Source organism: Aotus nancymaae, unplaced genomic scaffold, assembly GCF_030222135.1.
Source record: "Aotus nancymaae isolate 86718 unplaced genomic scaffold, 86718_ANA_hifiasm-v0.15.2.pri h1tg000006l, whole genome shotgun sequence".
Lineage (NCBI taxonomy): Eukaryota > Metazoa > Chordata > Mammalia > Primates > Aotidae > Aotus > Aotus nancymaae.
The window spans coordinates 41,353,947-41,369,370 of NW_026988417.1; the positions used below are offsets into that span (position 1 = coordinate 41,353,947).

Consider the following 15,424-nt stretch of genomic DNA (forward strand, 5'->3'; position numbering starts at 1 on the left):
AATATCCTCAATGGGTTTTGCTCCTTTGTGTGCAACTTTTAAAAATCAAAGACAACCCAGGGCTGTCTTTCTCCATAAATAATATCTCCTCTCCATCCAGAGCTACTGCTGAAGACATCTAATCAGTTCAATTGTTAGATCTTAGTATTTGTATAATACTAAGATCTTTCTGATAAACTGAAAATATTAAAAATCTTATAGATGTCTGAAATTACTTAGGGCATAAATATGCTCAATTTTAAGTCCCTAGGATCATGGGAACACTACTTTCTAAAAATCATTTACAGGTAAGCCAACACACACATGGCAGAGTATATGTTCAGGTCTACTGAATGGATCAGATGTGGGGGTACCTCCAGAGAGACAAAAAAGGAGCAATACTCTCTTTTTCAGCACGCAGAAAGATGTTGCTATTTTAAGTCCCTTAACATAATACACCCCTGAATGAATTGAACCAGATGAACTCTGCCCTGCTAGTGGATCATTTCATGCTTAAGAACCTGAAACACATTCAATCCACACCAACTCAACACCTTTTTCACAAAGGACTTTAAAGGTGAAATGGTTTCCTGTGGGAGATAAGCAACTATGTGCCCTGCAGGGAAGTAGCTTTGTTAGTGGCTATCAGCCATCACTCACTCAACTCCATTCAGGAAAGGCTGATTGATGTAGCTCTGGGGAAGGAAGATATAGGTGAGTATGAGTAGATTTATTATTTTTAGCTATGCCCCTAGTTTAAAAGAATTTCATGTGCCCTTTTCTAAATAATTAAAACAGAACAAAACTGCTGTATTAAATAAAGACTTACTCTAATCTAATGCTTACTATCATAATAAAATAAGGTACAATATTAAACAATGTAGCCTTCATTCAACTCTAGTATCAAACCAGTTGATCAATGGGGTGCCAGAGATGGCAGCTCTATCTCCCATACATTCTCATATGCAGAATGTATGCAGACCATCCACCAGGGAATAAAACTGGGGTTTTAAAAAAGCAAATTTACTCATTAGGAAGCATTTAAAAGTTTTCCCAAATACCTCAGTTTGCACCTGAACTCTATCCTTTCCTAGGCCTCCATGTTGTGATTTTAGATGAAACTGTCATTCCACCTGAAATACTGGCAAGCTAGACATCACAGCATTCCATTAAAAAATGACAGCAACTTTTTACCAGTTAAAATAAAAACTAGCTCAACCACCACAATAAATTCATATGGGAATTGGCTTCAATTTTTATATTATAATAACAATTATAAATTTATAATTTATAAATTTCTGCAGAGATACATTTGGCAGAACAACTCAGTTCAGAGAAAACAATGAGAGATGGCCTCTCATGTGTGTGTAGAAACATGGAGGAGGCTGTGCCAAAATCTGAGTTCAAATATCGACAGAAGAGATCAGAGGAAATGAAAGAAAGGTTAGATACAAGGCAAATGAGGGCATTCTGAATATGGCAGTGCTTTGAGTAACAGAAGTGATAAGCAGACAAAATATTGTGTTTACAGAAGGTGAAGCAAGGGTTAAATGATAATATAATGACTTTGACAGAGAAGGTAAAAAAGTGGCAAGAATTTCTGCTATATTTGGATTTATCAGTGACTGTGACAGTTTGGGACACAGTGTTATGAAAATACTGCTTGTCATCTTATTTGCACTCCAAATAATGAGTTTTCAGGAAGGCTTCTTTCATTTCCAGTCTGTCTTCTTCCTTTATTACCTATACTCAAGTATTTATCCAGAGAGTGGTTCATTTACTTGATCAATTACCATGCCCATAGAGAGCACCTGCTAAGTCAGGACCCTGGTCTGGGAGCTACTGTGAACACAAAGCTAAGTAAGAGTTGGACTGTCCTTCTACAGTGTTTCTATCTAATATGCACAAACCATCACATAACAAAAATACTGGAGAAAAGAGAAGCAGCCACAATGCCCTGGAAGGGGTGGACCATAAAACTCACTAAGACTCACTCACATCCCTGGACTTCTGAGAGTCAATCTACTCTGTCCTTCCTCTGCAATTAGGTTTTTGGAAAACAATACACAATTTTATATTTGTCAGGTCACTGAATCATCAATCAAACCAACTTATATATCTCTGGGTCAAGAAATGGCTTGTTTCCAAAAGTAGTGTTAACAATTGTGAGGTTGTGAGTTAAGTCTCAGCTCCATAATTCAATTCCTGATTGAGTTACTTTATCAATGAAAATGAGGCATGGAATAGGTACCAGTTTTCAGTTAAATGGTTTAAAATGTTGGAAAGAAAATGGCAAGTTTATATTTCTGAAGTTGCCAAGGAATGAGTTTTACCCTCTGATGCCTCATGTAAAAAGGAAACATTCATTTATCTGTGAATACAAAAGGGTTAATATTTGACTGAGGAAAAAATGTCCTCTTACACATTATATGGACTTGATAAACACTGACAAAATGAAAATTTGAGTTGGATGCTTTACTGTCCATCAAAAATTAATTACCTGTCAAAAATACTCCTCCCTTCCCACTCCTATACACCCACTTCTGCCTCAATTCAGAAAATCAAATTGAATTTCATTCTGATCTAATAACAGATGGCTTTCATGTTAAGCAATTTGAATTATCTGACAGCAAACAGTATCCTACTCGAACATTTTTGTTATCTCCTATCAACTGCCAAACAAAGAAGACCAACACTCAAAGAAGGCAAAGGGAAAAACAAAAAGGTATGATTCTCTTAGGAAACAAATTCAACTACCAACATAAAAGCCATAATTTCTTGGATACAGGACTTACCTCATACAGTCTGAAAGAAAGTACAGTCCTCCCTCAATATCCATGAGGGATTAGTTCCAGAACCTCCCATGGATATAAAAATCCATAGATGCTCAAGTCCCTTAAATAAACTGGTGTAGTATTTGCATATAACCTAGACATATCCTTTCATATGCTTTAAATCATCTCTAGATTACTTATAAGATCTAATATAATGTAAATAGTAAATATGTAAATAGCTATGTAAACAGTTGTTATACTATATTTTTAAATTTGTATTTTTTTATTGTTGCTTCTTTTTTTAATCTGTGAAAGCATATGAAAGGATATGTGTAGGTTATATGCAAATACTACACCAGTTTATTTAAGGGACTTGAGCATCTATGGATTTTTGTATCCATGGGAGGTCCTGGAACTAATCCCTCATGGATATTTAGGGAGGACTGTACTTTCTAATTTTTTTTTTTTTTTTGAGATGGAGTCTTGCTCTGTCGTGCAGTGGCATGATCTTGGCTCACTGCAAACTTCGCCTCCTAGGTTCAAGTGATTCTCCTACCACAGCCTCCCCGAGTAGCTGGGATTACAGGTGTGTGCTACCATGCCCAGCTAATTTTTGCATTTTTAGTAGAGGTGGGGTTTTGCCCTGTTGGCCAGGCTGGTCTCGAACTCCTGACCTCAGGCGATTCACCCACCTTGGCCTCCCAAAGTGCTGGGATTACAGATGGGATTACAGGTGTGAGCCACTGTGCCCAGCCTAATTGTTATTTTTATTTTTTCCTATTTTTGATCTTCAATTGGTTGAATCTTAGGATGAGAAACCGAGAGATACGCAGTGTATTCTGTTGACTAAAATGGCTTTTATAGCTAAGCCCTAATATTTTATTTTTGAATTGAGTTTTATATACCTTTATTATAGAAGTCTTCCCTTTCACTTGCCTATTCTCCTTTTTATCCATAGGGCCAATCCTGTTAATCTATGAAGGGGACTGATGAACCAAGATGGATAATCAAGAAATAAAATTTTACCTGAATGACAGACAAAGGAATTTTTTTTGGAGATAGGTAAGTACCCAGAAGGGTGGAGCACCTGTGTGGTAGCTCAAAGTCATCACAGCTATGATGACCACACTCAACTGTACTATGTTGACTTCTTGAGCCAAGGCTTGAAAATCAGTAATTGCCAGTCACTGAACATAGAAGCCCTCTGCTACAATATACATTACGGGTTGGAAAAGCATGTATGTACTTCTGTTTCAAAAGCTGTTACTGAATATTCTGAGCAATACAGCAATAAATGCAAAAACTGCATATTGTCAAAAAATACCAGGCTTGAAACATCTAGATTTTTCCCTTTCAATTCCTGTGGTTATCCCTTCACAACTAAACTCCTGGAGTAGCTCTGTCCCAGACTTCTAACAGTCCTTTACTCTAGTTCATTCTGCCTTCCATCTTTAACCCACATATTCAGTCTGTCTCGTTTTGGCTCATAAACCTTCAACAGATACTCAGTATCCACAAGAAATGTTGGAATCCCCTTGGCTTAGCATTCAAGACCCTATAGAATTCAACTCCAGCCTACCTTTTGAATCATGTGTTTGTTTCCCTGCCAGGTGCATCAAGATATGAATCTCCTTGTTGCACCTGGCAGTCTAATAATGGTTCAGCAAAGCCGTCCTAGAGTCTTCTTCCTTACTGTTCAGAAAAAACCCTTCTTCTCCTTTCCCACTCAACGCACACATAAAAATGTCTTCTCTGTTCCTCTCTGTTCATCCCATGTCCTCCTAAAATTCAAGGTCTAGCTCAAGATACATCACAATTTTCTTTCCTTACCAATTTCTATAGCATTGACATAGGAACCGTGATTTGCCACAAAAATCTGAAGAGAACTGAGATCATGTAGTCCAAATCCTTCACCTTCCACACAGATCATCTCTTTGCACTTTTACATGTTTTTTCATGTGCCCATTTCAACAAATATGTTATACGCTCTTCATAAATTGTAAGTTGAAGTTCTCACCTTATATTTTCTTATGTGTTATATAATAAAATAATCTCACTATTTTGCAAATTGGGTTAATTAGTAAATATATCTTCCTTAAATGTATTAAAAATCAGCATATAATGCCTTTCGTGGGAGGTGGTGAAAAAGAAGCAGGGAATTTTGATAGGGCTCCATAGAAATATCAGCAGTGTAAAAATAGTCTTCTTAAATACCAGATAATGTTGGCAAACATCACTGATCCTCACCACATCAGAGAACTTCAGAGATGAAATTCTCAAATGGGGCAAACTCAGAGATGAGCCAAGACATCTGTTTCTCACATTCCTGGGCATTGAAAAAAAAAAAAAAACTTAGAGCATGATGGCCAATTTGCTTGTATTAAAGATCATTCTGCTTTTGCCTGTATCAAAATGAGTCCCATCCAAAAAAAGGCCATGCCACAATGCCATGCACTATACAGAAATAGGTCTGGTTGTATTCTTTTTCTAAAATTTTAATTTCTGGAGTATCTGTCCAATTGGCACATATAACTCAGAGTGTTTCCAAACTGCTTTTCACTCATGTGACATCACATATGATTATTTTCTATACATCTTTTCTAGAATAACATCTGTAGATTACAAACAAAATAAAGACACTTAATAATATTTAACACTGCTGAAACAACAGCACACTTTACTGTATTTGAGAGCATATTGCTATGGAGCACTTAAATACATAAGGCTTTTAAAAGTATTATCACTGTAAATTGCTCTAAAGTGAGTTTAAGTGTCATCTTAATAAATGCCACAAAGCAAAAATCAATCTACCCTGAAACAAAAACTTGAGATGCAGAGTATTTGCAACTGAATTATATTTAATTGAAGTCTTTGTATATACTACTATAAGTGTATCTGACAAATATGAGAAAAAAAACATGTAAAATTCTTACCTTGTGTTTGTTTCTTGTTCACTGCATTATCAGCTTTATGTCGTTTCTAAAGTTTAAAAGCAAAAAGAACAACTGTGAAAATGTGAATGAGATTAATAAAACAAGAGAGCACCCATACCAAAAAAGATGTAGCTTATGTTTCTCACGGTTTTTATCCTTTCCTCATTCATGTCAATGTTAAAGTATATATTGATGGGGGAGTGGTGATGGGAAGAATTAGAGCACATCTAGGAATTTTAAAATGGAAAGAACAATCCCCAGCATCTCCATAGAGTGCTTCTCTTCTAAGAGCACACATCTGTGGTTCTCACAAGGATCTTACGTCAGCCACACAGGTAAGTTTAAAATTTTAATGTACTAGAAAAGTATGAACTGAAAGGATGATTTAGTATTTTGCTTTAATAACTCACTTTAAAAAGGAGATTTCCTGAGAGAATGATATATAATAACAATTTAATAATAGTATTGATATATTTTCAGCTTCTCATGAAATTCATTATCTCATTAGGTTGAGCGCACCCTCTATAATTTAATGATGTGCTGATGACTGTCAATGACTTGAACCAACGACATCTACCACTGGCATAGAGTCTATCCTGTTCACTGCTCCCCAGCACTCCCTCCTCCCACTACTTGCAACTGAAAGCCACTGAATTACATAATCTTATCATATTCTCCTTCCTCCCAAAACCATCTACAAAATTAAACAATAAACAAATGAGTTAGTCTAAGTCTAGGTAAGTTTAAAGAGTTGCATAAGCCAAGGTTTTATAGCAGTGGTTAAGAAGAAGAAACAGAGGTCAGAGGAAAGGTTAGAATTTGAGTGGCTGTTGAAGGTATTTTCTCTCTGGTTCACCTAGAGGTTTTCCATGGCTTCCGTCTAAACTTACAGCATCGAGTATAACTCATCCGACTCTATTAACACTGCAGAAGAGTGCTGAGTGTAACTGTTTGCTCAAAGATCCTATCATATAAAGCCCGAAGTCTAATTTAGCTGTGCATACCTGACCATAACATGGGTTGGAACAAATGTAAAACAAATGAGTTCCTAAGTTTTCCATTTGAGAAAAAACATAGTTTTTAGAATCACAGTGCACATATGAAAACACTGCAAGAGAATAATCTAGAGGTGTGGATTAGCACTCCTCCAGGATACGCAACACCCAAGAGGAACAGATAAGAGCTGGCAGCATACACTCAGTTCGTGGAAACAATCAGCTACTGAACTGCACAAAGTGCAAACAGACCATTTAAAATGCCTCTGCGAAAGAATTGTTGAGAATGATTCGTCCCACATTGACATGCAGGAACACACCAGCACTCCTTTTCAGTATAAAATACTCACTCATAAAAGTGTATTAATGTTGACTTTTAATAGGCATATTATTGCTTCCAAAAGCAAGCACGGTTTGTCAAAAAAGATTCTCAAATGTTTAAAGCTCTGTTAAATGTGTAGCATCAGTAGAGATTCTGTAGTTATAGAACTTTGAAAATATTATTTTTGCTTATTAGATTATTAAAAAATTAGAAGAAAGTGATCCAAAATAACAGTCCAAGGTAAATTTAGATATTCAAAGGAGGCACAGATGTTTCCAAAATATGAGAGATAATGGTTAGATTTCCAACTAAAGAGACAAATAAAAGCTAATTAATGAAACATTCCACTTCCAAGAGGAAATTTAATCTTAGTGAAACCCAAGGCAATCTTAAACATCACTTTCCATCTACAGAGAATTCCTGCACAAGAGCATCTCTTTCCTCTATCTTCCCATCACAGAATAAATTAGGTTACTTGTCATGAAACAAGTGTGTTGACTATACTAAGGGTTTACTTTAATAGGCACAAAAGCATCTAACTTTTGTATCTTGATGAGATTATTTCTTCTAAAACCAATAGTTCAGAAAAAAATTAAGTTATTCTATGAGTTCAAATACCTCAACTGCGTCATAATCAGAATTCATTTACTATCACTGAGGGCTAATGAATTATTTAATATCATCAGTATTAGATCAACAGCACACCAATAAACTGTATTGTATAAACAGTGTTATGAACTTCAGGATACACAGTGTGCAATGCTGACCACTCCCTCCTTCTGGAAACTCTTCCCTTCTTAGGTATTTATCACATCATTGCCAGGTTTTCCATCTGCACCTTGACCCCTGCTTGTCTCCTCTGCCTACTTGCTATTCAGCGACAGTATTGCTCAAGGCTTACTCCCTGGCCCTCCTCACTTCTCACTCCACAACCTCTTCTTCCAACTCTTTCATACCTGCAGTTTCAATTATAACTAGCACATAAGTATACACCAGCCAAAACTCTCATCTGAGCTCAACAGTTATATCTGGTTGCCTCTTTGACATCTCTCGGGCAATCTCACTGTCCACTAGGCAACCGGTGACCTTAATCCCCAAGACCTGGTCCTTGTCTCAGACATGGAAACACATGCCACTCATTTACCCAAACCAGGAACTTCAGAGTCATTCTTATACCTTTGTCTATCTTTCATTCCTATCCAAGCCATTCCTTCACTCAATAAATATTATTAAACACTGACTATGTGCTAGGCCCTGTTACTGCTGCTGAGACTACAGTAACAAACAAAAGACAAAATCCCTTGCTTGCATGGAGCTTACATTCCAGTGGTTGTGGATAGAATAGGGTATGTAGCATGTTAGATAGTGATGTCTTGTCAGTTTTACTCTTAAAAATGTAGTAAATTCATTTTCCTACTTTTTACCATCTTTACCATACCTACTTAGTCTAATATATCGTCATTTTTTTACACTAACAACTAGAATATTCTTCTAACTAGTGTGCACAAATGCTCTGTTTTCCTTGCAATCAATTTTCCACTGCTTAGCCAAAAGGATCTCTAGATGATAATACAGTTAACATTTATTCATTACTTACTATATACCAGGCAATAATTATTCTAAGGACTTCATGTACATCATTTAATTCTCATTAATAGCCTAATGTGAAAAAAAATTTTTTTGAGACAGAGTCTCGCTCTGTTGCCCAGGCTGGAATGCAATAGCATGATCTCAGCTTACTGCAACCTCCATCTCCAGGGTTCAAGAAATTCTTGCCAGTGTAATTACTTGATTAATGTTGATCTTCCCTACTGGATATAAACTCCACCATGGCTACTTTTACTCCCTAACATATTCTCAGTATTTGGTTCCTACACATTGTAGACTTTGAATAACTGTTTTATAATGAATAAAGTCTACTAGTATTTAAATTACGAAGTTTATAGCAAAGAGGGAACATGTTTAGTGGTAAATATTTATCAGTTTAACAAATTTGATCTTTATCATAAGAACTAGGATTTAGCATAATACAGCTTTTTAGAAAAGAGTTCTCCATCAATTTTAGAGTATTTTCAAGTATGTGTGTTATCTGTTATTAACAAATAAAAATAGAAAATCATGTTCAGTTGTCTAAAGCATTACGAGTTAGAATACACTGGGGTGGATAAGTCTTCAGTATCTTACCTGCAGGCAATTCTTATTATATTTTAATCTATAAATACATATATATTTAAAAACAATATCTAATAGAATATAGAAAAGTTTACTAGATTGTAATCTCTGCTTCATTCACTGATGCATTAGTGGCAGCCATGAACAGTCTTTACCAATATCCAGCTCCTCACCTCCATGGACCTTGAGATAACACCTTCTCTTTGCCATGTCTCTAGTTCTAAAACTGAGCTATAAACAGACGTGTGTGCTACTTCTGGGCCAACACATAGAAGAAGTGAGATTCCATCCTCTGTCCCCACCCTTGCTACAATAATCACCAACACTCCCCAAAGTAGAACCTTGAGTCAGGCTGAATCTCTGATATCCTCCATCATGTGTCTTTGAGTAAGTGAAAAATAAACTTACTTGTTAAGCCACTGACATACGAGACATGATTACCACCAAAGCAAAAGTTTCACACAGCCTCATACATATCTTAATGAATGTCTTGCACCTCAAGCGTACTTCAGATGTTCTTGCCGAATGGATGAATGAATAGATGTATTCCTTATTCTCACTGACAAAGATAGCTCTTTGTCCAACTGTCTAAATTGTTATTTGATATTTCCCTTATTTTAGGGAGTATTCTTTCAAACTTTCTATCACCTTACAGTTTGACATAAACTTCTTATTAAACTACTCTTACAATTTCTAGTCAATTTCTTAACAGTGATTTCACTGGAAAACTACTTCATATGATACTATTATCTCACAATACTATTATTACATTCTTTAGGACTACATGATTAGTGGCATTCTAATAGTACTCAATTATTATATTATAACAAAACAGTTCTGCTAAAAAAAACTTCTTGGATACAATTTGATTTGCCATGTACTTTCAAAGATGGAGTACTAGAAACCATAGCTAGAGAGATTATAGCTTTGTTTTGTTAGGGAGCAAAACAAAACAAAACAGACAGGGAAGGCAGTTTTCAGTAGTGATATAAAGCAGGAATCTGGAGCCAAAACGCCTTATTTGAATTCTGTCAGCCCCAGTGTGACCTTGGACAAGTTACCGTACCCCTCCTGCCTCCTATCTGTAGAACAGGGGTAAGATCAATACACTTTAAAGGGTTGTTATAAGATTTAGTAAATGTAAAGGACATAGAGTAAGTACAACCTAGAAGCACAATAAATGTTAATATTCTTATTGATGACTCTTCACAATCATACAGAGCCAACAGCACTGGACAGGATAAAATTCTATCACTTTATTGGACAAGTTACATGACTTCTCTAAGCCTCAAATTCCTTACTTTTAAAATTGGGTTAACATCTAAATTTCAAAGTTATTGAAAAAATTAAATGAGAAAAACATTTGCAAAAACACTAGCACGATGCCTAGTAAATTAAAAGTGCTCAATGAAAATTAGGTTAAACAAGAAAACGGAAGTCCGTAAGACAAAGAAACTGACAAAAGTGTAATAAAGACCAATCCCTGAGGACTGCCAAGTCCTACCACAATTTAAAGTTTGGCAAGTCTGTGTGGAGCAATACAGGTGGGAATGTCTTAAACTTCTAAGCTAGTGGTCCCCAACAAGTATGCCATTTCCAATCAAGAGGACTATGCTGTTTTACACACATGCACACACATGTACAACATCTGTTTCTACTCATAGTTACTTGGAAAAAAATGATGATCTAAATGTTCAATTGATCCATTTCTAATACGGCACATGCCATCTTAATAAGATCCCAATTCAATGCTCTGTAGAAAAAATGTTAATGTTTGTGTAACTTTAAATTGGAGCATTCTAAACAATTTTTCAGCATTTCCTTGTCTTACCATCTTACTTTCCTATGGCTTAACAGACTGTCATCTCAGACTGGCAAATAATTATTTTAGAATAAAATACCTAGGAATACAGCTAACTAGGGAGGTAAAAGATCTCTACAAGGAAAACTACAAACCACTACTCAATGAAATCAGAGATGACAAAACAAATGGAAAACATTCTATGGTCTGAATAGAAGAATCAATATCATACAAACAGCCATACAGCTCAAAGCAATTTATAGATTCAATGCTATTCCCATTAAACTATCATTGACATTCTTCACAGAAAGTCAATGAATTCTTCACAGAATGTCAATGAATAGTTTAAAATTTAAGTATTTTAAAATTCATATGGAACCATAAAGAGAGCCCAAATAGCCAAGGCAATCCTAAGCAAAAAGAACAAAGCTGGAGGTATCAATCATGCTACCCAACTTCAAACTATACTACAGTGCTATAGTAACCAAAACAGCATGGTACTGGTACAAAAACACACATGGACCAATGAAACAGTATAGAGAATCCAGAAATAAGACTGCACACCTACAACAATCTGATCTTTAACAAAGCTGACAAAAACAAGCAATGGGGAAAGGAGTCCCTATTCAATAAGTGATGCTGGGATAACTGGTTAGCCAAATGTATAAGACTGAAACTAGATCCTTTCCTTACACCATATACAAAACTAATCTCAAGATGAATTAAAGACTTAAATGAAGGCCGGGTACAGTGGCTCACGTCTGTAATCCCAGCACTTTGGGAGGCCAACGTAGGTGGATCACCTGAGGTCAGAAGTTCAAGACCAGCCTGGTCCACATGGCTAAACCCTGTCTCTACTAAAAATACAAAAAAAAAAAAAAAAAAAAAAAAAAAAATTAGCCAGGACTGGTGGTGCATGCCTATAGTCCCAGCTACTTGGGAGGCTGAGGTGGGAAAATCACTTGAACCCGGGAGGCAGAGGCTGCAGTAAGCTGAGGTTGCATCACTGCACTCCAGCCTGGGAAACAGAGTGAGACTCCATCTCAAACAAAACAAAACAAAACAAAAACCAAACAAAACAAAACAAAACAAAACAAAAGACTTAAATATAAAACCCCAAACTATGAAAACCCTAGAAGAAAACCTAGCCACTATCATTCAGGACATAGGCATGGACAAAGATTTCATGACAAAGATGCCAGAAGCAATTCTAACAAAAGCAAAAATTGACAAATTGTATCTAATTAAACTAAAGAGTTTCTGCACAGCAAAAAAGAAAAAAAAAAACTAACAATAGAGTAAACACAGAACTTATAGCAGACAACTTACAGAATGGGAGAAAACACTTGCAAACTATGCATCGGACAAAGGTCTAATATCTGGCATCTATAAGGAACTTAAATTTACAAGAAAAAAAAACCCCATTAAAAAGTGGGCAAAGGACATGAACAGATACTTCTCAAAAGAAGACATGCATGCAGTCGAGAAACATATAGAAAAAAAAGCTCAACATCACTGATTAGAGGAATGCAAATCAAATCCACAATGAGATGCCATCTCATACCAGTCAGAATGGCCATTATTAAAAAGTCAAAAAATAACAGATACTATTGAGGTAGTGGAGAAAAAGGAATGCTTATACGTTGTTGGTGGGAGTGTAAATTAGTTTTGACCATTGTGGAAGACAGTGTGGTGATTCCTCAAAGACCTAAAGACAGAACTACCATTAGACCCAGCTATCCCATTACTGGGTGTATACCCAAAGGAATATAAATTATTCTATTATAAAGATACACGCATGTGTATGTTCATTTCACCACTATTCACGATAGCAAAGACATGAAATCAACCTAAACGCCCAACAATGATAGACTGGATAAAGAAAATGTGGTACATATACACCATGGAATACTATGCAGCCATAAAAAAGAATAAGATCATGTCCTTTGCAGGGACATGAATGGAGATGGAGGCCATTATTCTTAGAAAACTAACACAGGAACAGAAAACCAAATACCATGTGTTATCACTTGTAAGTGGGAGCTAAATGATGAGAACACAGGGACACAGAGGGGAACAATATACACTGGGGTCCATTGGAGATTGGAGGTTGGAAAGGGGGAGAGGATCAGGAAAAATAACTAAAAGTAACTAATGGATACTCAGCTTAATACCTGGGTGATAAAATAATCTGTACAGCAAAACCCCATGACACGTTTACCTATGTAACAAACCTGCACATATACCCCTAAACTTAAGAGTGTGTGTGTACATATATATTTTAAAAGATAGGAAAAAATATGAAATATATATATATATTATATATATATATTTCAAAGAATAGTAAAAAAACCAAAACAAAACAAAACATTGGTTTCCTCAAGAAAGATAGTTAAAATAGAAAAAAGCCCTGAATTTATTTGGGAGAATTAGTTTTATAAAGGAGAAAGTGACTTCCCCTTTCTCTCTTTACTATGGAATAATAAAAATAGCAAATTTGGTTACTGTTACTATCTTTTACTAAAATGAAGAAAAGGAAAAAGAAACAGGGAAAAGAAACTAAAAGGAAAAAGAAACTTAAAACTACTAAATAAGGTGAGAAGGAATCAAAGGCATTTAATTAATAAAGTGAAAATTACTAAAATTATTTAAATTAAAAAATAGTAAAAAATATCATTTATCTAATTTGGAGTTTTTTCATTTAATTTAATTGAAAATAATGTTCAAATATACTTTTCTCCTCAAGTCAATTATTACAGTAAATTAATTTCTTTTATTTGCTAAACTATACATGCAATAGAACACTGTAACCAACATTCAGCAATATTACAGAAAACAAAAATAACTTCAGGGGTAAAAACATATTCTATACATTTTGAAGTTAAATGATATTGTAAACAGTCCATGCCAATAATAATTTAAGAAAAAACTAATATTTAAAAACATCTATAAATAAAAAGTTGGATATATATGAAAAAAATAGAATACTTACAATATCTTCTATTATCTCTTTGATAGCTGCCACAGCTAAAATAAATAAGAGAGGAACCAGTGTTGTGTAACGACCTGTTGGTGATACATCAGGTATTTGCTATTTGGGGAAAAAAACAGGCAAGAGAAAATCAATGAGAACTAGAAAATTTAAAATATATTCAAAAAAACAGTCTTAGTGCCTTCTTAAATATGCCTCACTGATTTTACTATCTTGGCTGACATGCTGGGTGAGGTAATTTGTTCGTATCTAATAAGTACTGGAAAAGCATGTTATTTTCATGGTAAGCAGTTGTGTACAGGACTATTACACAACTTCCAGTTGTGTAGATTGGTTACGTAAGTTACAGTATATCTATTCACTAAAATATAACTATTAAAATATTTTAGAAGATTGGTTAAGTTACAGTATATCTATTCACTAAAATATAACTATTAAAATATTTTAGAAACACAATGATAAATATGTGTGGAAAATATCCACACATGTTATATGAATACAGCAGGTTACAAAAAAATAGGTACTCTATGATCCCCTTTTTGTAAACTAAATCAATAAACAATGCTTTGGAGGGTAAACTAAATCAATAAACAATGCTTGAGAGAAGAAAAAAAGACCAGAAGGATATATACCCACAATTTAAGAGTAGTTATAAGAGTTTTGTTGTGTTTTTAAATTTTTTTATTTTCAAGCTCAATGAAAAATTTTTTTTCAAATTCAAGCATATGTTCAATATACTACTTTTTAATAAAATAAAACTTTTTCTGACTACAACTAATTTAAATACAAAGAGAAGCACAAGATTTAAATTCCTGCATTCTAAGGTTCAGAGTTGACACTTTTACTATAAAATGTCCCATCCCTTTTACCACCCAAAATGAATAGTCCTTCCCACATCAAATTTATAGAACATCCAAAATAAGCTGATAAAAATGATCAAAAGGCTTGAAAAATAGTGGATTCCCACACTGCTTGCAGCAGCAGCCAGAAATGTCCACCAAAACCAGCTTATCTCTCAGCATTTAGATAAACCTTAGGGGATTAGTCCTGGACTTAACATTTATTAGTACCTGAATATTTGACAAGGTTTTATGATATGACTTTACCTGAAGCAGTGCAATAAAGAGAAAAAATGAATTAGCAGCTCTTCTGAACTGAGAGTAGAGAAATCTTGGAAGGAATGTGATTATGTTGTATTTTGCAGTGCTAGAAAACAAAAATGAAAAGTAGCATAAAACTTCTCCATGATTAGCACCCATGCTTACAAAGTTCTGTTACTACCATATAAAAAATTAGATAAGAAACATTTACTGCCTGTTTCAAATTAGGAGAATATTGTAAAGGGTCATTAACTTAAATGAAAAATAGTGAAAATGTTAAATAAATAATAAAGAGTGAATACCACAGGTTCTATTTTTTGCATAATCTTTTGTCCTCTTTGGCCAATTATCCTGCT

The 15,424-nt window shown here is 34.9% G+C and overlaps 1 protein-coding gene across 9 annotated transcripts in view; it reads right to left on the reverse strand.

Annotated features, from left to right (window-relative positions):
* ATP8A1 (ATPase phospholipid transporting 8A1) overlaps nt 1–15,424 on the reverse strand; it is a 241,625-nt gene that overhangs the window by 193,171 nt on the left and 33,030 nt on the right. For all 9 annotated transcript variants that reach the window (XM_064366745.1, XM_012474960.2, XM_012474964.2 and 6 more), the window contains exons 3-5: nt 15,075–15,174; nt 13,969–14,067; nt 5,687–5,732 (exon numbers count right to left, since the gene is read on the reverse strand). In XM_064366745.1, coding sequence (XP_064222815.1) covers nt 5,687–5,732; nt 13,969–14,067; nt 15,075–15,174 — 245 coding nt within the window. The remainder of the gene's footprint in view (nt 1–5,686; nt 5,733–13,968; nt 14,068–15,074; nt 15,175–15,424) is intronic.